The 23,563-nt window shown below is 58.8% G+C and overlaps 2 protein-coding genes across 4 annotated transcripts; one reads left to right on the top strand and one right to left on the bottom strand.

The window, feature by feature from the left end:
- Positions 1-156: 156 nt before the first annotated feature.
- CDK5 (cyclin dependent kinase 5) lies at positions 157-4,312 on the bottom strand. The gene is made up of 12 exons (XM_033193277.1): positions 4,158-4,312; positions 3,422-3,510; positions 3,256-3,323; positions 3,084-3,144; positions 2,928-2,984; positions 2,101-2,196; positions 1,880-1,954; positions 1,624-1,720; positions 1,374-1,443; positions 750-810; positions 554-634; positions 157-437 (listed from the first exon to the last, which is right to left on the bottom strand). Exons 1-12 carry the CDS (start codon positions 4,192-4,194, stop codon positions 351-353), a joined length of 879 nt encoding a protein of 292 aa, XP_033049168.1. The 5' UTR covers positions 4,195-4,312; the 3' UTR covers positions 157-350.
- Positions 4,313-5,927: 1,615 nt separating this feature from the next.
- On the top strand, positions 5,928-23,484 carry SLC4A2 (solute carrier family 4 member 2). 3 transcript variants are annotated; one of them, XM_033193261.1, is made up of 23 exons: positions 5,929-6,121; positions 8,273-8,386; positions 10,612-10,777; positions 10,939-11,180; positions 11,261-11,379; positions 12,932-13,164; positions 13,254-13,396; positions 14,808-14,988; positions 16,900-17,035; positions 17,138-17,303; positions 17,415-17,529; positions 17,686-17,870; positions 18,031-18,256; positions 18,349-18,564; positions 18,648-18,796; positions 18,901-19,095; positions 20,996-21,250; positions 21,356-21,445; positions 21,631-21,797; positions 22,212-22,465; positions 22,563-22,732; positions 22,971-23,144; positions 23,248-23,484. In XM_033193261.1, the coding sequence occupies exons 2-23, from the start codon at positions 8,336-8,338 to the stop codon at positions 23,326-23,328; spliced, it is 3,714 nt and encodes a 1,237-aa protein (XP_033049152.1). In that variant the 5' UTR covers positions 5,929-6,121; positions 8,273-8,335; the 3' UTR covers positions 23,329-23,484. The 3 variants fall into 3 exon arrangements, with proteins under 3 accessions (XP_033049154.1, XP_033049152.1, XP_033049153.1); XM_033193263.1 differs by lacking the exon at positions 21,356-21,445 and having other exon boundaries at positions 5,928-6,121; XM_033193262.1 differs by lacking the exons at positions 5,929-6,121; positions 8,273-8,386 and adding an exon at positions 8,473-9,009.
- Positions 23,485-23,563: the final 79 nt, after the last annotated feature.

The following is a 23,563-nucleotide window of genomic DNA, read 5'->3' as shown; positions in this document are numbered from 1 at the left end:
CCCCAGGGATGAGGGGTGAGGGTCATGGCCTCTTAAAGTAGAAGAGCAAGGTGCTGTCTTTGAGCCAGAAGCAGGGTTGCGGCCAGCAGTAACAGAGCAGAGACCCCTCCAGCTCATGGCCCCTGTAGAGCCACTTAACCACCACATCAGTCAGACTGTGGGAAAGGAGCCAATTTATGAAATTAAATAAAGTCCACAAAGGGAGTGAGAAACTTAGGCCCAGGCACCCCACCCCAGCTGGGCCCAGCACAGCTGGAGCACAGTGCACGGGGCACCCCCACCATCTTGCCCCTCCCAAGAGGGGGCTTAAATAGGCCAGGCCCCAGCCTGGAGGCCGGGGATCCTGGGGCCTAGGGCGGACAGAAGTCGGAGAAGTAGGGGTGCTGCAGGGCCTCTTCTGCTGAGATACGCTGGACAGGGTTACACTTCAGAAGGTTCTGGAGATGGGGGAAAGGAGGCGGCAGTTCAGGACAGGTCACTGCCCAGAGCCCTGCCTTCCTGTAGTCTCCTCTGGGCAAGTGTCCTGACCCACCCTCTACCCCAAGTCACCTACCTGCAGCAGGTCCCTCCCCGTGGCATTGAGTTTGGGCACGACGTTCACCAGGGATGTTGTGGCCGGGTACATCGGGTAGGGCTGTGGAGAGGCAGGGAGGGTCAGACTAGAGGTAGGGGGAGGGGGGTGGAGGCTGCTAGGAATGTGAAACAAGAGTGACCCTGATGAACCATGACCCCTCAATTCCCCATCACACCTTATAGTCTGGCAGCTTGGTCATAGAGGGCCACTGCTCCTCGGTGGGCGTCCCCAGCAGCGTGTCCACGGAGTCAAGGATCACTTGGGAAAGGGCCACAGCTGCATCTTCAGGGGCAGGGCCTCTTCCCCTCCCGGGGGGATTCCTCATACCCACCACCTACTTCTCTCACCCTCCCTTCACCCTCTGGCTTGAGCTTGACAGAAGCAACCCCGGGCACATCACTCGCACATCCAACCACGTTTCCCATGACAATCACTAACTAGTCTAACCCACATGCTGCTGTCCTAGTCCTAATGAACTGGTCCTTGCCCCACTCCCACAAAATGTGTCCTGCTGTCTTTGGCTCCTTCATCCTGGCATCTATCTCTCACCTGGAGGGACACCCTCTTGGCTTCGCCCCCCAGGGCACACTGCCTGTCTCCAAGCCATACCTTCTCCAGTGTGCATCTGCACTGTGACAATCAGGGTGTCCAGCACCTCTGCTGTCTCCCCTTGCCCTCAGGAGAAGCCCTACAGACCCCATCACCCCACCCCACACCATCACTGCCCTCACCCACTGCGCTCAAAACTCCATGGGCTCTCCCCTCCCAGAGGGCTCAAGGCAGAGGAAAACAAGGATATCGGAAGATCCTCTTCAACTGGTCATCAACATCATTGCCGGGAAAAAGAGGCCGCCCAGCATTGGCCAGCTCTGGGGGACAGACAGGGAGCTAAGACGTGACATGTGAAGGACCCCTCACTCTGAGGTACCCCCTGACCTTCCAGCCCCAGTCCCAGGGCCTCCCTCCCTTCCCCTAGAGGGAACCCTCCAGACCCTATTTGTCAATCCAAATGGGAAAGAAGGTGCCTCTGCAGTGCCCCAGCATGTCACCTGCAAAGATGCAGCCGGCTGACCACATATCGATGGATGTGGAGTACAGCTTGGCCCCAAAGAGGACATCCGGTGGGCGGTACCACAGTGTGACCACCTGGAGGAGACCGCCCCCCGACGGGGGACTCCCACTTAGAGGGCTGGGGAGGAGGTTTGAGGAGGAGGCTCAGAGAGGAGAGGAAAATAGTGTTTTGGGTCCTGGGGTTGGAGCTGAGGGACTCCCTCCCCCAGTCCCATATCCCATCTCCTAGCTCACCTCAGCTGAGTAACAGCGGACAGGGATCCCAAAGGCTCGAGCCAGGCCGAAATCAGCCAATTTCAGCTCCCCATTCTGAGGGGAATGGGAAGGGGACATGGAGAAGGGCCTTTAAGCAGCCTTGGGACAGCACAGACTCCATCCTCCCAGTCCTCTTCCCTCCGTGCTCCCCATGCCCTGGCCCCAGGTTTCCCACTCCCCACCTTCTTCCCAAGAGGTACCCTGTTTATTAGCAGGTTCTGGGGCTTCAGGTCCCTGTGTAGCACATTGCGGCTATGACAGAATCCCAGGCCTTTCAGTAGCTGGAAGAGGAATGACTGGGAGGAGAGCAGGCAGAAGGGAGTCAGACGCCCTGAACATGCAACTGTGCCCAGCAACGGGTTGGCTCCTTTCCTCACCCTGTGCTGCACTCCACCCCAGCCACCTTTCAGCACTTGGTCCAGAGTGACACCATTCATTCGCCATCCAGAACCTGCTTTATACTGTACTAGACATCAGAGGGACAAGAGTGAAGAAACTGGCCCTGGTCCCCATCTTCCTGGACCATATAGCCTAATGGGCCTTGCCAGGTGGATCCTAGATCCCACCTAGATCCTAGCCCATGCTGATCTTCCCTTCCTGGCCGCATCTGAGTATGCACACAATACTACAGCACATAAATATCGTGTTGTAGTATCATTCAGGACTGGCTCCCCTGGAACCTGGACCAAGGCATTTGGTCTTGGGCCTAGAAGAGCACCTGGCACACAGTGAAGCATTCAGTAAGTATGTATTGAATGAATGAGTGTATCTCCTTGAACCTCATTTTCTCATCTCTGAGTGTAAATACTATCACTGACGTCAGAGTGCCACTGTGCGGGTCAAAGACGACCACATGAAAATGTTCGCTAAGACTGGAGGCTCCTAGAGGGCAGAAACAGGGTTTTCTCATTCTCTGACACCCCAGAGCGTCCCTGTTCAGGGCCCAAAGTTAGAGCCCAAGGAGTGCTTACACTGAATGCAGACTCCGACCCCAGCCTGAGGGGTCCCCCAACACCACTCTCCTCACCTTTACAATCTCAGGATCAAGGTCACCATTGCAACTGTCAAAATACTTCTTCAGGTCCTGAAAAGGGATATGAGTGGAGGAATGGGACAGAGTTTAACCTCAGTCTGGGCCCCTATACCTTCCCAAGGCTACTGTCCCCCAAACCCCGCCTTTCACCTGGTCACAGAATTCAAAAACCAAAGTCAGCTTCTTGTCGCTGTGCAGGACATCATGAAGCCTAGGGCAAAAGAAGGGCTCAGCCAGGCAGGTCCACCTGACAGACGTCCAGTGTCAGCCCCCGCCTCCCCCAAGGGGCCACACAGGCAAGGAGCACCCGCCTCCCGCACACCTGACGATGTTCTTGTGCTTCAGCTCCTTGAGTAGGCAGATCTCCCGGAGGGCAGAACTCGGCACACCCTGCATATGTGAGGGGGCCGGGTGGGCAGCAGTCAGATCCCACCCAGCCCAGGCCCTCGAACCCCCTCTCCAGGCCCTATCCCAGTCCCCAGTCCTACCTCATCATCATCATCCAGCCTCACCCGTTTCAGAGCCACGATCTCATGAGTCTCCCGGTTTTTGGCCTTGAACACTGTTCCGTAGGTGCCTAGGGGAAGGAGGTCAGGGGTCAGGGGGAGGATGCGGCACTCTTCCCTAAGCCAGGAAATGCCTCCCGGGAGGTGAAGGCAGCGTCTGAATATGCAAAGAAAGGGATTCAGGGTGAAGTTAGGTGGGTGAGCTTTGTGAGTGAGGATGTGGCAGGTGAGGAGGGAGGAGAAGGTACCCGCGGAGGCTCCAGGGGCTCGGCAGGAGGGGCGAGTGCGGCTGCCAGGGCAAGGATGTCTAAAATGAAGGCGGTGCTCCGGAAGGGTCTGGAAATGGTGAGAAGGGGCCTGGGAGAGGACTGAGGGGCTGCAGAAATATTGAGGTTGGAGGTCTGCAGCAAGAACCGAGGCTGGGGCTCGGGGTGAGGTTGTCCAAGTGGTGCTGAGGCTGGGGTGAGAAATTCAGGAAGTGTCGCGGTTGGGAGGTCGGGTCTACTGGGAACGCTAAGGTTGGAGTGAGAGCCTGCGGGAAATGCTAACACGGGGAAGACTGGTGTCTGCAAGGAGTGCTGAGCTCGGGGGCCAGGGCTGCAGCCGCTGCTGAGGTCGGAGCCTGTAGGTATTGCTGACGGTAAGGGAGCCAGGGCTGCAAGGAATGCCGAAGGATCTGCAGAGGAGCTCTTGCAGGAACATCTCGAGATTCCATTACCTTCCCCAATCTTTTCCAGTTTCTCGTATTTCTGCATCGCGGCGGCCGCGGGGACCCCTGCGGGCCCTCGGTTTTAAGACTCTGGCCCCGGCGTTGCAGAGGAGGCGGCACCCGAGCCTCCAGCCCCGCCCCGCCTGCCCGCGCAGTACCTTCTGGGGCTTGTAGTCCTAAGACGACAAGGTCTCCCCGCAGTGCCCGAGACCGAGGACAAGAAGACTACAACCCCCAGCCGTCTGCGCTCACGCTCTCTGCAGCACTCGACTCCAGGGCTCCGGTTCCACCGCGGAGGCAAACCCTGGACTTCAAGTCCCAGGGAGCAACGCGTGTCCGTTTTCCGGGCGCCCCGCCGCGGCGCCGCGGTTCCCAGTGTGCCCCGCTGTTGTTATTCCTTTTATGTGCTCCCTGCCTTCTTGAAAAGGGCCGCTCCGGGACTACGCGTTCCAGAATGCAGCGGGGATGGGGGCGGAGCGCTCTCGGTTAGGGGTTTGGGGTTTGGCGGCCTAGATCCCGAGCCTTGGCGGCCCAGCTCTGACCTGGTTGGCGGCATTGAGTTCCCAACGGCCTCTTGACGACCTCAGCACGGGTTTCCTCCACCTCTCCCTCAAGCCATCTAGTGACCCCAGGATTGACTGGGGAATGCATGTGAGCGATGATGACCTCACAGGGAACAGCTGACCGCAGGGCTGGGAAGACAACAGCTGTGCCCCTTAGAGGCTGGATTTTAGTGGAGGGACATACGCCAAAGACCCCTCTCTCGGCTGGGCCCCATTTGTTGTCTCGGAGCCCACCCGACTCCAGCCGCTGAACTCTGACAGGCTGAGGAAAGCTGGGTGGAGCCCTGGGGGTCCCCCCAGACCCCAGTCTCTGGAACAGGGCCCACTGGAGTCAGCCAGGGTGTGGCCGGCAGGTTGGTTAACCCACTCCACAGACAAGACCACAGACCGATGCTCAACTTGCAGCAGCCTCTACCTCATCCCTTAAAGGAGTTGATTATAGATTCCCTTGCGCTGCCTCTCTAATTGTCTCATGATTGCATTCTTGAGGGCTACAGACCGAGGGAAAAGGATCCCAAACAACACTCCTCAGCACCGGAACCAGAGTTACTGCCAAACACGTGTTAATTAACTTGTTTCTATCTGAATGCTTTTGCATACACAAGAGAAAACAAGCGAAAAGTGCATTCCTTATCTGGAAGACTTTGTGATTTCGTTGGGCAAACAAGAACTACACACAGGTCTTGAATGATAAGTGATGACTATGACTAGGGTTCGATTCAGTGTGGAGGTTCCATTCAAGAGGAAGGAGGCCACCATAGCGAATCTCTGTCCTTCTCGGGAAGTGGGGAGCCCCTAACAAGTTGCCCTCTCCCAGATCAGCTCAGGGTACTGGGCAGCCAGCCTCCAGCCGCTGTCACCCTTCTCACCTGCTCGCCACCCGTCCCTCAGGGGCTTTGTTGGAGGCACGGGGGTTATTGGGGGGGGGGGCCGCAAGAGAATCTCAATCCCGATACGTTTATGTTTCGACTTCTCCGAATTTCCTTATGCCTGCGTTTTACTGCCTGGGATCCGTAGCGTGAGGCGGGCTCCTTTCCACCCAGAGGTGCCGTAATGGAGCCAAGAGACGGCATCCTCGGGGCGCCCAAGCCCGGAGTGGGGAAGCTTGGGGCAGAGGGACGGCGGGGGCGGCCCCTGGTGCCCGGCTGTGCCTGGAAGCGCGCCCCCGCCCCGGCCCCCGCTCCCGCCTCCCCACCCGCGGCGGCGGGACCGCGCACGGTGCGCCGGGGGGCGCGCACGCAGGGGGCTGGCCTGCCCGTGGCGCGGGGGAAAGTTGAGTTGGGAGAAGTTGGGAGCGGCAGGGGCGCGCCCCAGGGTGGGCACGGGGCAGTCGTCGGGAGCGCGCGAGGGTGCCGGAGGACGGGGAGAGACCCCCCGAGACCCCCGGGGCACGAAGTCCAGAGCGAGCGGGTAAGCGGAGAGGCAGTGGCGGGGGAGGGCCAGGGCCGCGGAGGGAGGAAGGGAGGGGGAAGGAGGGGGGCAACTCGGGACTCGAGCAGGGAGGGAGTGGAAGTGGAGGAAAGGGCGGAGACTGGGGCGCGGGGAACCGCGGTCTTCGGGAGAAGGATGAGGAGGCGGATGGAGTGCTGGTCGGAGGCGGGCATTCCGGGGTCCCTTTCTCAGAGTTCCCTAAAGCCATGGTGCCGCGCCCCTGCCACCAGGAGTGGGTAGTCTCCCTGAGGAGCCTCCGGCCCTCCCAGTCCCCGGCTGGCTCCAGACCACCCCTCCCCTCCGGCCACCCCGCATAGTCCTTCAGTCCCGTCCGGGGCGCCCAGACTGGGGGTTGCCCGGGGCCTCCCCATCCCCAGTCTCCGGGTTGGGAGGCGAAGCCAGGAAAGGCGGGTGGCGGCTAAGGTCGGGACAAGGGGTCAGGCAGAAGAGGGAGCAGCTGGGTGGGGATGGGAAAGACGAGCCCGGAGAGTTAGACCTGACTCCCGGAGTCGGTTTGTCTAGGCGGGGAGTCCTGTGCTGGGTGTGAGAGAGGCACTGCCTGAAATCCAGGGTCTACTTTATCCCGCTTCGTTTCCCCCGCTAGTCCCACATGGAAGAGCTGTGGAATTTACGAGTTCACTTGGGGGGTGGTTAATGCCCAAGTGGGGGTCCGAGATGCTAATCCTTTGGGCAAGGGGAGAGATGCTAATCCTCTGGGCCGGTCGGGGCTGGTCCCAGGAATGTGCCCCTACCCGGATTATCGGCACCGATGCTCTGGACAGAAGCTGCTTTGTGTTCTGGGACAGCGGGGGAGGGGGTGCAGAAGAGTGTGGAGGAGCGCGTTGAGGGCACAGCCTGAGGTGGAAGTGGGCGCCTGCAGGTGCTCAGGGCGGACTCTTCCCACACCCTTCCCAGACTGGGTGCCCTCACGCTCACCCACAACGCCCGCCCTGGCTGAAGGCCTGCTGAGGGGGAGGGGAAGAGCGTGGTTAGCCGAATTGGAGTGCTTGCCAAGAATGTGTTGCCAGGCTCCCCATCCTGGGTGAGCCCCCCCCCCCGACCTATATTGTTTGACCCTACACTGACTTGTCTTACTCCTGAGTCAGGCACCCCCAGTCCCCAGCAACACACTGGCAGCATCGGTACCGTCACTTTTTGCCAGTCTTGGGTGTCCCCTGTGCTGACCCACTAGGAATAGGCCCCCTATTTGCAGGGATTGGGCTCCCTCCTGCAGCTCCTTCTCTGCCCCCACCACACAGTGTCCTCCCCAGACTCCCTACAGTCACAGTCAGGAGGGTGGCAGCGCTGCCACTCAGATTTTCCTGGCTCCAGGCTCTGGAGGGGCGGGATCCAGACCGTCCCTCAGAGGCAGAACCTCAAGGTTGCGGTGCCCACCCCCTCCCAGCCCATCACATGCCCCTCCCCCATTATAAAGCTCTGCCCAGCCCATGCCCACCTTCTGTGCCTTCCTCCCTCCCACTGAGTGAGTGGAGTTGAGCTCCTGCCCTCCACCCAGCCAGCCTGCTTCCCTCCTGCCAGCCCCCACGGACCTGGGGGAGGGAAGACTGCTGGCGGCCTGCACTGGGGAGGGGGCGCCCCTCCCTGCGGGGGCATCTTGGGCTCTCTCCAGAGTTCTTCCTCTAGTCTGCTTCCTGTCTCGGCAGTCCGGCCCCGGCTCCACGGGGTGTCTCACCCTCCCCACCACACCCTCTCTGGTTTCAGGCCCACCTCTGGTGGGTGCCCTGACCCTGCGAGGCTCTCTTGTCTGCCTGAGCCTTCACTCCCCTCCTTCCCCGGCTCATTATCGCTCCCTCCCTCATCTCTGTTGCTTTCTCTCCGGGCCTGGGCCTTGACTCCTTTCTCCCTCATTTTTCTTGCGGCCTCTCCCACCTTCTCTCTCCTCCCTCTACTCAGTCTCTCGGCCTTTTTTGGCCCCACTCGCCTCAGTCCTCTCCTGTCTCCTTGTTCTTCTCTTTTCTTCCTATAAATAACTCTCTGTGCTGTGGCTGCCGCTAAGGGCCACTCTGAGGCCCTTCATAGTCCAGGAGGATCCCCAGCAGCGCAGCCTGCGCCTGGTGGCTCCTGCCCTCCCAGGGCTCTCGATGGTGATCCGGCCTCTCCCCCATCCAGGTTATGCCTCCGCCTTGTTGCCCTGAAAGCCGCAGCGACAGCGAAAAGGGCTAAGATTCGGCCATGAGCAGCGCCCCCCGGTGCCCCGCCAAGGGCGCAGATTCTTTCCGCACGGTGAGTTTGGCCCCCAGGTCGCCAGCCCGACCTTCCCTCCCTGGCAGCCTTGTGTGCTCTGGCGGAGGGTCCTCACCAACCAGGGGTGTGAGCGTGTGTGAGTGTGCAGACCGGGAGGACGATGCCATCCCTACCCTGACCTTGCATGATGGTCGTGCGGGGGGATGGGTAGTGGGGGTATCAAACGTCTTCCAGTCCTGGGGAGGGAGTTGAGGCTGTTACCTGAAGACCTAGGTAGCTTAGCCTCAGCGGTTGAGGAACTTTGAGAACCCTGGGTCTCTCACCCAGCAACCCGTCTCAGAGCCGGCCGGCCTTAGAGGCCCAGGTCAAGTGTGCACGCGGGCGAGGGTTCTGGGCGGAGCTCGCCTGCGGCGCCTGGCCACGCCCCCTGCCCACGTGCCACCCAGGCCCGCCCCTCGCTGCCCCCACGTGGCCACCGCTCCACATGGCCCCCTCTGGATTTTCCGAAGGAGTCTAATGATTAACCCCGTGCCACAATCAGCTCCGCTATTGGTCACTCTGGCCCAGAAGGGCACGTGACTGGGAAGGGGCGCAGGCTGGTCCCCTCCCCCTCCTTCTCAGGTTCACCCCTGCCGGCCATGGACTTCCTCCTGCGGCCTCAGGTGCAAGGGGTCTGCTACCCTCTCTCCCCATGGGGGCAAGCTCTCTGCGCCTCTCCCCGCCCCCTCGTCCCACGGGTCTGCTTCTGGTGGGAGTGGGGCTGGGCGATGGGGGAGCCAGGAGATGGTCAGGAGCCTTACTTACAGAGGGAAGAAGCCAGCCCCCTGGCCCGCTCACCTCTTATCCGGCGTTCTGCCAGTCCCAGCTGCTCCAGTCCCCACCTCGCACCTAAGACCCGCCCTTCGCCCCAGCCCTCCTCCCCGCGCCGCTCTTCCTTATTCTCGCTGCTGGCACCGCCATGGAAGGGGCTGCATACCCCCGCCCTTGGAGATCCCGATGCCCTTCAGGTCCAGAAGCTCTTGAGCAAATATTTGGCGGCGCCTGGAGCTAAGACCTTGGGTGGGTGGGGGGCTGGACCAAGGCTGCCTGGCCAGGCGGCTGCCACTTAGCTGTGCTGAGCTCTTGCAAGTGCCGCATTCCCTGCCGGCTGTGCCGGCCGCTGTTCCGCGCCCGCAGGATGACTCAGGTGGGGGCTGTGGGGGTGGGGTGAGGGGTGGGGCTAGGGAGCTGGCCCAGGGCTCGGGCTGGGGGCCTGGGGGCTAGGGGAGCTCTCCTGGGGGCTGAAGGACATCCATTCCTGTCCCTGCGGGGCTAGTTTTTTTGACTCAGGCGGGTTCTGGGGCGGTCAGCTTGGGCGCCTCCAGAAGTTACTTTTTGGGCTCAGTAGTTGTCCTCAGGCCAACGGGAGTTTCTTCACTATCTGTCATGTGAACTTCCCGGTTCACACGCCCTCCCTCCAGGCTGCAGACGGGCTGGACACACGGGATTTCTTCCACCTGCCCTGAACTGACTGCACAGCCAAGGGGGCTGGGCTGGATGAGGGTAGTTCAGAACCCAGGGTACAGCTGCTGGGGGAACTGGGTCTCTGCATCTGAGGGGGCAGACTGCTGGGGGGACACTGGGTCCCTGTGTTTGAAGGGCTGTGTACTGGTAGGGGACTGGCTTCCTGCATTTGACGGGCAGACTGCTTGGGAGACTGGGTCCCTGTGTTTGAAGGGCTGTATACTGGTAGGGGACTGGCTTCCTGCATTTGACGGGCAGACTGCTTGGGAGGACTGGGTCCTTAGATTTGTTTCCTTTTTTGTTGTTTTGAGACAGAGTCTCACTCTGTCGCCCAGGCTGGAGTGCAGTGGCACGTTCTTGGCTCACTGCAACCTCCGCCTCCCGGGTTCAGGTGATTCTTCTGCCTCAGCCTCCTGAGTAGCTGGGATTACAGGTGCCTGCCACCGCCTGGCTAATTTTTGTGTTTTTAGTAGAGATGGGGTTTCACCATGTGGGTCAGGCTGGTCTTGAACTCCTGACCTCCAGCAATCCACCCACCTCAGCCTCCCAAAGTGCTGGGATTACAGGCATGAGCCACTGTGCCTGGCCTGGGTCCCTATATTTAAGGGACAGCTGCTGGGGGGATATTGAGTCACCAGCATTAGAGGAGATAGCTGCTGAGGGGAGGGGTCCTGGGTCTCTGGCACTGGGAAGGGTGAGGTTTCGGGGTACAATTCCCAGTGAGCTCTGTGTGTTTTTTCTCTATGCCTTCTTCCACACAGCCAGAGCCAGAGAGCTTGGGCCCTGGGACACCTGGGTTCCCTGAGCAGGAGGAAGACGAACTTCACCGCACCCTGGGCGTGGAGCGGTTTGAGGAGATCCTACATGAGGCCGCGTCTCGCGGAGGGGAGGAGCCAGGCCGCAGCTATGGGGAGGAAGACTTTGAGTGTGAGGGGGCAGACAGGGAAGGGGGAGGCAGGGATATCAGGTTTGACTCTTCAGTAAAGAAGGGGCTGGGGTCCTAATGGGAGGAGTGAGGCGGGGGGGGGCAGGATGGCAGGGGAGGGGACGCTGTGCCTGCCACAGCCAAGTCCCCCTCCTCCCTGCAGACCACCGCCAGTCCTCCCACCACATCCATCACCCACTGTCCACCCACCTGCCTCCGGATGCACGCCGACGCAAGACACCCCAGGGCCCGGGACGAAAGCCTCGAAGGCGCCCAGGAGCCTCCCCGACTGGAGAAACCCCCACCATTGAGGAGGGGGAGGAAGATGAGGATGAGGCCAGCGAGGCTGAGGGGGCCCGGGCGGTCACGCAGCCATCCCCTGCCTCCACACCCTCCTCGGTGCAGGTGCGCTGGGCGCGGGCTCCTAGGGGATGTTGGCAGGGCCCTGTCCTGGTCACTCCTGCCCACATGGGTCCTTGTTACAGTTCTTTCTCCAAGAGGATGACAGTGCTGACCGGAAGGCAGAGAGGACCAGTCCATCTTCCCCTGCACCACTGCCCCACCAGGAGGCAACTCCTCGGGCCTCCAAAGGGGCCCAGGCTGGGTAAGTATACGCCAATCAACAGTGTCCCCAACAGACACTTCCCCTGCTAGAGATGATGCTAGAACAAAGCATGAGCCTTGGAATCACCAGGCCAGGGTCCAAATCCCAGCCCTGCCCTCACTGGCTGGGCAAGTAACTTAATTAAGCTCTCCAAGCCCCAGGTTCCTTATCGGAAACCAAGCATAATAGAACCTTTCTCACTGGGTGGCTGTGCTGTAGGGATTAAGGGTGGTGTGAATTAAAGTTCTAAGTATGGTTTAGCCTGGCAAAGAACATGCGCTGCCTAAGCTGCCTCCCACCCCTGCCCATCTCCCACCCCTCCCTGTCTCCCACCCCTGCCTGTGGTGTAGCGGGAGCAGTAGCCAGTACTGGCTCAGGTACTGGACTGGTGACCCCCCAGCACTTGCTGGAGGCCTCAGGGTTCAAGAGGCAAAGGAGACCCCCCCTCTCCTTGGAGCACTGCCAACACACGCTGGTTGGAAACCAGATGTTACCATGTGAGATGGCATCAGCATGTTGTCACTGCACCCAGTGGCTGGTTCAGGGAAAGTGTCAGTACCAGTGGATGATTGGCATTTGGGGGAAGGCTTCCTGGAGAAAATGACTTTGAACTAGGTCTCAAGGTCACTACAATCACAGACCAGTTGTTTTCTGGGTGCCAGGCAGCGTGAAGGGCTGCGGGAAGTGAAGGGCATGTTGTCCCCTCTGGGAGCGCATAACCTGCTGGGACCGTGGCACAGTTGCGGGCGGCGGGTTACAGCGGCCTTAGGGGCGCCAGGATGGCCAGGAGAAGGCTGGGGCTTCCGAGAAAGCCTGGCAGCAGGAAAGGGTCGAATTTGTGGGCTAGGGCATGTGGGGGCTAGGAAAGCCTGGTCATGAGAGGGGATGCGAGCTTTGAGCTCTGGGGGATTTTGATGTTGAGAGAGAGGGTTAGGACCACGTGGCAGGGCCCTGGCCACCCAGTGTGGCAGAGAGAAGGGAGAGAGCAGAAGCTGGCGTCTGTGAAGGCTGAGGCTCACCCCTCCTCCCAGGGCAGGAAGCTGTCTGCCATCTCCAAGGCCAAGTGCCATGGACTTTATTCCTCTTGATTAAACATAGGCCCCTGTGAACCTCTGAGTCCCATGGCTAGGGGTGTGCCGGGGGTGAGGGGGCAGGGGGATGAATGCTGACTGTCAGGAAGCAGCATCCTGAGCTCCTTTTCTGCGCCAGGCCCTGCACTGGGACTTTTCCAAAATCTCACCCCTCATGGCACTGCCAGAGTCTGGCCTCAGTCCTGGCTGCTGAGGAGCAGTTGACGTTCGCAGTGGACATTCAGAAGGGCCTTGGGGTGATTGTTTGGGGCTGCACAGCTAGAAAAGGGTGGAGCTGGGGCTAGGATGCTGGGAGTCTGCATCCAGAATCCTCCCCCTCCCCATACCTGTGCCTCCCGGGAGTGGGAGCTAGGAGGGCCCGGAGTCCGATGTGGTCCCCTCCCTGGCTACCCGCTGTGTGGGTGCTGAGCGTGAGGGAGGAGGCTGGCTTTCTTGGGCTCACGGCCATTCTGTCTGCCTAGAACCCAGGTGGAGGAGGCGGTGGCGGTGGCCAGTGGCACCGCAGGGGGTGACGACGGGGGTGCCTCGGGGCGCCCCGTGCCCAAAGCCCAGCCTGGGCACCGCAGCTACAACCTTCAGGAGAGGAGGCGCATCGGGAGCATGACCGGGGCTGAGCAGGCACTGCTGCCTCGGGTCCCCACGGATGAGAGTGAGGCCCAGACGCTGGCCACAGCTGACCTAGACCTCATGAAGAGTGAGTGCTGGGCCTGGGCCAAGCCTGGCACGGGTGGGCGAAGGAGTGAGAGAAAGGGGGAGCCCAACCTTGGTCCTCTGCCCCCGCAGGTCACCGGTTTGAGGACGTTCCTGGGGTGCGGCGGCACTTGGTGCGGAAGAATGCCAAAGGTTCCACACAGAGTGGCCGAGAAGGGCGGGAGCCTGGCCCCACACCTCGGGCCCGACCCCGGGCCCCCCACAAGCCCCATGAGGTACCATGCTCTCTGCTTCATGGTCTTCCATTAACTTCCCATCCAGCTTCCCCCCACGACCCTGCCCCTACCTCTCAGACCAGCTATAATCTCAAGCCTCAGGATTGCAACCTTTGTTTTGTTGTTGTTTGAGAAAGTCTCGCTCTTTTGCCCAGGCTGGAGTACAGTGGTGTGATCTCAACTCACTGCAACCTCTGCCTCCTGGGTTCAAGCGATTCTCCTGCCTCAGCCTCCAGAGTAGCTGGAATTACAGGCACCTGCTACACCCAGCTGATTTTTGTATTTTTAGTAGAGACGGGGTTTCACCATGTTGGCCAGGCTGGTCTCCAACTCCTAGCCTCAAGGGATCCGCCTGCCTTGGCCTCCCAAAGTGCTGGGATTACAAGCGTGAGCCACCACACCGGGCCCAGGGATGCCACCTTTCGTTGTGAAGGTTGTACACTGCACAAGAGTGCAGTGTACACGTCTTAGAGCTTATTGACTTGGGCACTGTGATTATGCTCCCCATGGTGGATGTCGTTGATTTGAGTATTGTGGTTTTAATTCACATCTGAGCCATTGTTGATTTCTGTATCATGACCATCTTAGAAAGAGATGCCATTTTCTGATTTGAACAAAGGGCACCCCTTGGGCTAAAGGTGCCTCTGTGTAGCACTACACTTCATTTTTCAAAACCCAGTTGCCTCTGTACTTGTTCAATCCTCTCAGCCACCTGTGAAGATGACAACAGGTGGTGTCAGCTATAAACTAGAGTGCTGTGACTTGGCCAAGGTCACTTGGTTACCTAGTGATGCTGCCCATCTTAAGGGCCCTGGTCCTGAACTCTGACGCACTGTGTTTTTGTCCTCATTTTATGAAGGCGTAATAGCATACAGTAAGCTGCATCTGTGTGAAGCATCCAGCTCAGTGCCCTGTTGCAGGCCCATACCTGCCTAGCCATTTCCCACACTCCAGAAGTTCCTGCACGGCCCCACCCAATCAGTATTTTTCAGAGGCGACCACTCTTCCTTCATTTGCAATTAGTTTTGCCAGTTCTTGAATGCCTGTCAGTGGAATAGCTTGTAGGCATTCCACTTGTTAAAAGGCCTACAAAACGCCATTGCTTTCATACACAGTGGCTATTTCTCAAGCCCTTACTCTGAGTCATGTAGCGTGCCATGTGCTTTTCCCTTTTGTCTTCCTGACAGTTCTTTCAGGTGTTCTCATTTGACAGATGAGGGAAGCTGCATCTCATTGGTTAGTCAGTTGTCCAGGGTCTCAGATGGCTGTGGGACTGGTGTGCTTGTGCACCACCCACTGTGCTCGTGCTCTCTAGGGTCACTTGGCTCCCTCTGATACCACTCACCTCTGACCCCCACCCAGGGCCGCCTCCGACTCTGTACCTTGAAATGCCTTCTCTTCTCTCCCCGAGGTGTTTGTGGAGCTGAATGAGTTGCTGCTGGACAAAAACCAGGAGCCCCAGTGGCGGGAGACAGCTCGCTGGATCAAATTTGAAGAAGACGTGGAGGAGGAGACAGAGCGCTGGGGGAAGCCCCACGTGGCCTCCCTCTCCTTCCGCAGTCTGCTGGAGCTCCGCAGGACCCTTGCCCATGGTAACCCCGCTCCCCTCTGCCTCCCGCCTGGCCAGTCCCCAGGAAACGCTCCCAAATGGCCCCAAATCTGTTTTGAGCCCCATGATGTGTGACAGCCCCAGAGCCCAGAGGGAGCGTGGTCCACACCCAGCTCGTATTTGCATTTTTAGCCAGCAGCTTCTTGATATTCTCAGATAACAACTGTGTTTTGGTTGCAAAAATGTTGGAGAAGCCATTTTGATGTAAAGCTTTCTGAAATTCCTGGCATGCCTTGGTACCATCTTAGAGATTCTGTGGAATGTGATCTAATCTGTAGCTGTATAGACTTTACGAAATGACCACTCACCACAGATGCAGGACTTCCGAGTTCTGTGTTTGCTTGCTTGCTCCTTCACAATGGGTGACCACTCTCAGTTGTCGTTAAAAGGCCTGTTTCTAAGCAGCTGAGGTTCTGTGGTTTGAGGCAGCTTAGGAAAAAAATTAAATATATATATATTTTTTGAGACAAGATCTTGCTCTGTTGCCCAGGCTGGAGTACAGTGGTGTACTCTTGGCTCACTGCAACCTCCACCTCCCAGGCTCAAGTGATCCTCCTGCCTCAGCCTCTCCCAAGTAGCTGGAACTACAGGCACATGCTACCATGCCTGCCTAATTGTTGTATTTTTAGTAGAGATGGGGTTTCATCATGTGGCCCAGACTGGTCTCAAACTCCTGAGCTCAAGCGATTTGCCCGCCTCAGCCTCCCAAAATGTTGGGAGTACAGGCATGAGCCACTGTGCCTGGCTTAAAATTAAATTAAAAAAAAGTAAACAAAAAACAAAGCAGCTGAGGACCTAGAAACCTGCTTTTAGAATTGTTTCCCAACGAAGAGTCCATAGACCCTGAGTGAGGCTCAGGGGCTTTGGGTAAAGTGCCACTGTGGAAGGGCTCTCTCACTAGGCCTTGTGGTCTCCAGCCTGGCTGCTTAGGAGCTTTTGGTTCTGTTTATTCTTTTTTTTTTTTTTTTTCGAGACAGAGTCTCGCTCTGTCACCCAGGCTGGAGTCCAGTGGCACTATCTCAGCTCACTGCAAGCTCCGCTTCCTGGGTTCACACCATTCTCCTGCCTCAGCCTCCCAAGTAGCTGGGACAACAGGTGCGCACCACCACGCCTGGTTAATTTTTTTGCATTTTTAGTAGAGATGGGGTTTCACTGTGTTAGCCAGGATGGTCTCGATCTCCTGACCTCGTGATCTGCCCGCCTCAGCCTCCCAAAGTGGGCTTACAGGTGTGAGCCACGGCACCCGGCCGGTTCTGTTTATTCTTTAGTCTTTGTTCCTGAAAGTTGGCCCTGCCAGATGAATGACCTGGTAACTTTCGAAGGGACTGTTACTTCTGTGTGCAATGGTGAGGGGAGGTCCAGAAGCTGACAGGGAAGTCAAGAAGCTTGGGGCAGAGGGGGGTCTTCAGATGGCTCCAGGACAGCCACACGGATGAGGCCACAGACCAGCTGAGTTGTGTATCAGAGAGTAGAACTAGGCCCTAGAGTGACACAGCACCTGGCTCACTTAGAGGAGAGTTTTCTAACAGCCAAGAGGGTTCAACCAGAGTGGGTGGCCTGGACCATCCCTGTGGAGGCCAGATGCTCCCTGGAAGGGGTGTCCGGCAGGCATGGCCTAGATGGCCTCTCTGGTCACTGAGGGTCAGTGGTCTCTGTGGAGCCTCGTAACGTTCCTGGGGGTCTGGGGGAGGGGAGGAACCAGAGGGTTGATGTGACCTAGGCTCCCGAGGGAGCTAGAACCCGAGCCCGCATCCTTCATGTGTAGGCTGGTGTTCCAGCCCCAGCACCCACCCACCTGGCTGCCCCACCTGTCCCCAGCTCCTGCTGCCATCCCATCTCCTGCCACTGTTTTGCGACCTGGGGCTGAGGGGCCCTCTGTGCCGTCTTATGCTAGGGGCTGTGCTCTTGGATCTGGACCAGCAGACCCTGCCTGGAGTGGCCCACCAGGTGGTGGAGCAGATGGTCATCTCTGACCAGATCAAGGCCGAGGACAGGGCCAATGTGCTGCGGGCCCTGCTGCTGAAACACAGGTGAGGCCCTGTGGGCCAGTTGGGGATGACACTTCATCCAGCCCACCTGCCCTGGCCCTTGTCATTGACCCTCCTTTGCCTCACTGCCCTCTGCCCCACCAGCCACCCGAGTGATGAGAAGGATTTCTCCTTCCCCCGCAACATTTCGGCTGGCTCCCTGGGCTCCCTGCTGGGGCATCACCATGGTCAGGGGGCTGAGAGTGATCCCCACGTCACCGAGCCTCTCATTGGAGGTGTTCCTGAGACCCGGCTGGAGGTGGAGCGAGAGGTGAGGGGAGAACCGGCCCTGCCTGGGCTGGCGGCAGGACTGAGGAAGCCCGGGTGTGGACTCAGAGTGAGAGGGGCCTGGCTGGGCTGAGCTCTGTTCTGTGTCCCCCAGCGCGAGCTGCCGCCTCCAGCACCACCAGCTGGCATCACCCGCTCCAAGTCCAAGCACGAGCTGAAGCTGCTGGAGAAGATCCCTGAGAATGCTGAGGCCACGGTGGTCCTCGTGGGTATGTGGGGCAGGTCACATGTGGGGGCCTTGGCAGCCAGGCCTTGAGGCAGGGTCCTGTAGTCTCCCTGGCCCTGCCTCGGTGCCACCCCTGGGCGAGGGACTGGAAGGCGGTCCTGCTGCTCTGCTCTTGCCCACGATGGTCCCATGCCCCTAGGCTGTGTGGAATTCCTCTCCCGCCCCACCATGGCCTTTGTGCGGCTCCGGGAGGCCGTGGAGTTGGACGCAGTGTTGGAAGTGCCGGTGCCTGTGCGTTTCCTCTTCCTGCTGCTGGGCCCAAGCAGCGCCAACATGGACTACCACGAGATCGGCCGCTCCATCTCCACCCTCATGTCAGACAAGGTCAGCTACCCTCCTCCTCTGAGCCCTGCTTCCTGGAGCCCACCCTTGGCCAGTTTTGATCCCCACGACTGCCCCCCACCCACCGGCCTTGCCCACCCCCAGCTCCAGGCCCTCAGCCCTCTTCTTTGAGCCCTCCCCAATCCCCATCGTGCTTTGGCAGCAATTCCACGAGGCAGCCTACCTGGCTGATGAGCGGGACGACCTGCTGACGGCCATCAACGCTTTCCTCGACTGCAGCGTGGTGCTGCCGCCCTCAGAAGTGCAGGGCGAGGAGCTGCTGCGCTCCGTGGCCCACTTCCAGCGCCAGATGCTCAAGAAGCGAGAGGAGCAGGGCCGGCTGCTGCCCACAGGGGCTGGGCTGGAGCCCAAATCTGCCCAAGATAAGGGTACGGCCAGGGCGGGCTGGGGTCGGGGCTGCCTCAAGGGGGTGAGGTGGGCAGGAGGGGCTGGGGCGCCCTGACGGAGGCCTGGGTTGCAGCGCTCCTGCAGATGGTAGAGGCGGCAGGGGCAGCTGAAGACGATCCCCTTCGGCGGACGGGGCGGCCCTTTGGTGGGCTGATCCGAGATGTGCGGCGCCGCTATCCCCACTACCTGAGTGACTTCCGAGATGCACTTGACCCTCAGTGCCTCGCTGCCGTCATCTTCATCTACTTTGCCGCCCTGTCTCCTGCCATCACCTTTGGGGGGCTGCTGGGTGAGGAGAGCCTTCAGGTAGAGGGTGGGGCGGACTGCCCGGGGCCTGGCCACCAGCCGCTGAGCTGGTTCCTGCACTCCTAGGAGAGAAGACCCAGGACCTGATTGGGGTGTCGGAGCTGATTATGTCCACAGCGCTCCAGGGTGTGGTCTTCTGCCTGCTGGGTGCCCAGCCCCTGTTGGTGATCGGCTTCTCGGGGCCCCTGCTGGTCTTTGAGGAGGCCTTCTTCTCGGTAAGGGCTCTTCCCGCCCATCTCCAGCCACCCCTCCTCTGCCCTAGACACATCCCCACAGCATCCCCACCCAGAGCGCAGGGCCTGACTGCCCCCACCTCTAGTTCTGTAGCAGCAACCGCCTGGAGTACCTGGTGGGCCGCGTGTGGATCGGCTTCTGGCTGGTGCTCCTGGCCCTGCTCATGGTGGCCCTGGAGGGGAGCTTCCTGGTCCGCTTCGTCTCCCGCTTCACCCAGGAGATCTTCGCCTTCTTGATCTCACTCATCTTCATCTATGAGACCTTCTACAAGCTGGTGAAGGTGGGCAGGCCCCTGCCGAGAGCTGGGCCAGGAGGGCCGAGGTCTCAGGGCTGGAGGGAGTCTCTTGGTCCCATCCTCTGGATTCAAGGCCAGGCTGGAGCATTCCTGGGGCTTGTTGCCAACACACACACCAGGGCCTCAGATTAATTTTTTAATCAATTAATTATTTTGAGACAGTCTTACTCTGTTGCCCAGGCTGGAGTGCAGTGGCGTGACCTTGACTCACTGCAACTTCTGCCTCCTGGATTCAAGCGATTTTCCTGCCTCAGCCTCCTGAGTAGCTGCGATTATAGGTTTGCACCGCTATACCCGGCTAATTTTTGTATTTTCAGTAGAGACGGGTTTCACCATATTGGCCAGGCTTATCTTGAAGTCCTGACCTCAGGTGGTCCACCCATCTCAGCCTCCCAAAGTGCTGGGATCACAGGATTGAGCCACCACGCCCAGCCTTGATTTATTTTCAAACAGCAACTCGAACCAGACAGATGAATCTTTCAAAAACTCATACTTTTTCTTTTTTTTTTTTTTTTTTTGAGACAGAGTGTTGCTTTGTCACCCAGGCTGGGGTGCAGTTTTGGCGCGATCTCTGCTCACTGCAACCTCTGCCTCCTGGGTTAAAGTGGCTCTTCTGCCTCAGCCTGCCAAGTAGTTGGGATTACAGGCACATGCCAGCATGCCCAGCTAAATTTTTTGTATTTTTTTTAGTAGAGATGGGGTTTTACCGTGTTGGCCAGACTGGTCTTGAACTCCTGGCCTCAAGTGATCTGCCCGCCTCGGCCTCCCAAAGTGCTGGGATTACAGGTGTGAGCCACTGTGCCCAGCCAAAAACTCATACTTTTATTTTTTAAAAACTTGTATATGTAATGGCACAGTGGCACCATTAGAGCTCACTATTACTTCAAACTCCTGAGCTCAAGTGTTCCTTCTGCCTAAGCCTCCCTAATAGCTGGGACTACAGGTGGGCCCCATGCCTAATTTTTAAATTTTTTGAAGAGGCCTGCCTAGATTGCCCAGGCTTGTCTGGAACTCCTGGCCTCAAGCGATCCTCCTGCCTTGGCCTCCCAAAGTGTTGGGGTTATAGGCATGAGTCACCAGGCCCAGTCCATCTTTTTTATTTTATTTATTTGTTTATTTATTTTTTTTGAGACAGAGTCTTGCTCTGTTGCCCAGGCTGGAATGCAGTGGTGTGACCTTGCCTCACTGCAACTTCGGCCTCCCGGGTTTAAGCGATTCTTCTGCCTCTGCCTCTGCCTCTGCCTCTGCTTCAGCCTCTTGAGTAGCTGGAATTACAGGTGCCCACCATGCCCAGCTAATTTTTGTATTTTTAGCAGAGACAGGGAAGGCTGGTTTCGAACTCTTGACCTCAAGTGATCTGCCTGCCTCGGCCTCCCAAAGTGCTAGAATTACAGGCGTGAGCCACTGCACCCAGCTTGTTTTTTTATTTTAAAACATATATTATTTTTAATTTGCTTTTAAAACTCACACTTTTAATAACAAAGGTACATGCTTTTGTTAAAATGTCAAACAATCCAGGAGTGTAGAAAGGGGAAAGACTCCAGAGGTGACAGTCAGTCTGGGCATCAGATGTGTGTAAGAGACCACTCTGTGGTCCTCTGTGCTCATGTCCTCCTCCTTTAGGCCCCCGGATCCTCTCTGAGCCTGGCTGGTGCCACTCACCAGCTGCCTTCCTGACTTAAACCAGCCGCTCGGTCTTTTCTGTCCCACACTGCCCTGTGCTCACAGCTGGTTCTCTAGGTCATTGTCTTAATTCAACAAGACAAGCTCTTTGAAAGCAGGCCAGCCTTTCACCTGCCCCACCCCTTCCACCTGACACTCACTGAGCCCCAGGAATCTTTTCTGCAGTCCAGCTGATGGAGGTCATGTGGCCTCCTCTCCCCAGATCTTCCAGGAGCACCCCCTGCATGGCTGCTCAGCCTCCAACAGCTCAGAGGTGGACGGCGGTGAGAACATGACATGGGCCGGGGCAAGACCCACGCTGGGGCCGGGCAACAGGAGCTTGGCTGGGCAGTCTGGGCAGGGGAAGCCCCGGGGCCAGCCCAACACGGCCCTGCTGTCACTGGTGCTCATGGCCGGCACCTTCTTCATCGCCTTCTTCCTGCGCAAATTCAAGAACAGCCGGTTCTTTCCTGGCCGGGTGCGTGGGCTTAAAGGCCAAGAGGGGGTCAGGGGCAGGAAGGGGGGTGGCAGGAAGTCAATGGCTGTGGTGGCAGGCCTCTGAGCGGTGTGCCTGCCCACTCAGATCCGGCGGGTGATTGGGGACTTTGGGGTGCCCATCGCCATCCTCATCATGGTGCTTGTGGATTACAGTATTGAGGACACCTATACCCAGGTAAGGTGCTGCCCGCAGCAGGCAACGGCTGCTGCCTCCACCGCCCTGGGTCTACGTGTTCCCCTCCAGCCTCCAAACCCAGCCTGTCCTTAAGCTTAAGCCTGTCCTTAAGATGCCAACCCCTTTCCATGGCATGCCCTCCACATTACCTTAACCCTTGTCCCTACACTGTGTCTGCCCTGCAGAAGCTGAGCGTTCCCAGTGGATTCTCGGTGACTGCCCCAGAAAAGAGGGGCTGGGTCATCAACCCTCTGGGGGAGAAGAGCCCCTTCCCAGTGTGGATGATGGTTGCCAGCCTGCTGCCCGCCATCCTGGTCTTCATCCTCATTTTCATGGAGACACAGATCACCACGTGAGTGGTCCTGGCCGAAGGGATATGGGAGGCCAGAGCCCCAGGCCAGGCTGGGGAACTCAGCATTGAACCTCCAGCCACACTAGGCAATCCCAGGGACCTCAGGGAACCTTGGATGCCTAGATGGCCACAGTTTAATCTGTAGACAGCAGAAAAACCCCCAGATGTTTGCTGGGACAGGAACAGCACGTGGAGGGGCAGGCCAGTCTGGCAGTGCTAGCTGGGAGCTGTTGTGGAGGATAAGGGCTGGGGGCCGAGGTTTTGCTCTATAATGGAATCTGAATCCTGACGGAATGGACAGGGACCACCAGGTTCCAAAGCCAGAGGAGGGACTGGCTGGGCATTCGGGAAAGACCCTGTGGTCTGTGGAGTTGAGTCCAGCCTGGGCCTTAGCAGCACCCCTCCCTCTCTCAGGCTCATCATCTCCAAGAAGGAGCGCATGCTGCAGAAGGGCTCCGGCTTCCACCTGGACCTGCTGCTCATTGTGGCCATGGGCGGCATCTGTGCCCTCTTTGGCCTGCCCTGGTTGGCTGCTGCCACTGTCCGCTCCGTCACTCACGCCAACGCGCTCACTGTCATGAGCAAGGCCGTGGCACCTGGGGACAAGCCCAAGATTCAGGAGGTCAAGGAACAACGGGTGACGGGGCTGCTGGTTGCCCTGCTTGTGGGTACGTTGCCTCTTGCCCTTCCCTTCCCAGTGGATTCCCCAGGGCCAGTGGGTCCAGGGGACCCCGTGGCCAACTATTTATCCTGCGCCTCCCATAGGCCTCTCCATAGTTATCGGGGATCTGCTCCGGCAGATCCCCCTGGCTGTGCTCTTTGGAATTTTCCTGTACATGGGAGTCACCTCCCTTAATGGGATCCAGTTCTATGAACGGCTGCATCTGCTGCTCATGCCACCCAAACACCACCCAGATGTCACTTACGTCAAGAAGGTAAGCCCCCCCAGCTCCCCACTGGAAGGGGTGTGCCTCTGGCCATCCTGGTCTACTTGGGTCATTCTCCAGCTGCCCCTCCCATCTGCCCACTTCAGCCAGCCCCCACCTCCTCTCTGTACCAACCCGGCTCTGTGGCACCTAGGAATGTTCTTCCATCCCCGACTCCGAAGAGGGGAGAGGCTCTTCCCAGCAGCAGGCTGGGGAGGAACTGGGCTCACCTGTCTCCGCCCCCCAGGTCCGGACCCTCCGTATGCACCTGTTCACGGCCCTGCAGCTGTTCTGCCTGGCCCTGCTCTGGGCCGTCATGTCCACAGCTGCCTCCCTGGCCTTCCCCTTCATCCTCATCCTCACAGTGCCGCTCCGCATGGTGGTGCTCACCCGAATCTTCACCGAGCGAGAGATGAAATGTGTAAGCCCTCCCGCCTGCCTCCCCCAGTCCCTCTTGCCTCCCTGTGGATCTGGAAAGGCCCCCCGCCCCATACTTCCCTTCTTGACCACCTCCCACCCCACAGCTGGATGCTAACGAGGCAGAGCCAGTGTTTGATGAGCGGGAGGGTGTGGACGAGTACAATGAGATGCCCATGCCTGTGTAGCCGCCGCCGAGGGACAGCCGAGGGACTGATGGACGAGGGGACAGACTGGTGGGATGGGGTCCCCCTCCCATGCCCCTCCCTCCTTTTTATTTAAGTGAATAATTTAATGTCCCCTCCTCCCCCACTGCCCCTGCAGTAAAGTGCTTTGGCCCCCACTTATCTCTGGCCTTTTGTCTTTGTATGGGGGGCATGAATGGGAAAGAGGCGGGAGACCCAGCTCTGCTCCCCATCCCAA

This window comes from Trachypithecus francoisi, unplaced genomic scaffold (assembly GCF_009764315.1).
Source record: "Trachypithecus francoisi isolate TF-2019V2 unplaced genomic scaffold, Tfra_2.0 Lachesis_group4, whole genome shotgun sequence".
Classification (NCBI taxonomy): Eukaryota; Metazoa; Chordata; class Mammalia; order Primates; family Cercopithecidae; genus Trachypithecus; species Trachypithecus francoisi.
Note: the sequence above shows the minus strand (reverse complement) of the source record. Positions and strands in the feature narration are given on the sequence as shown.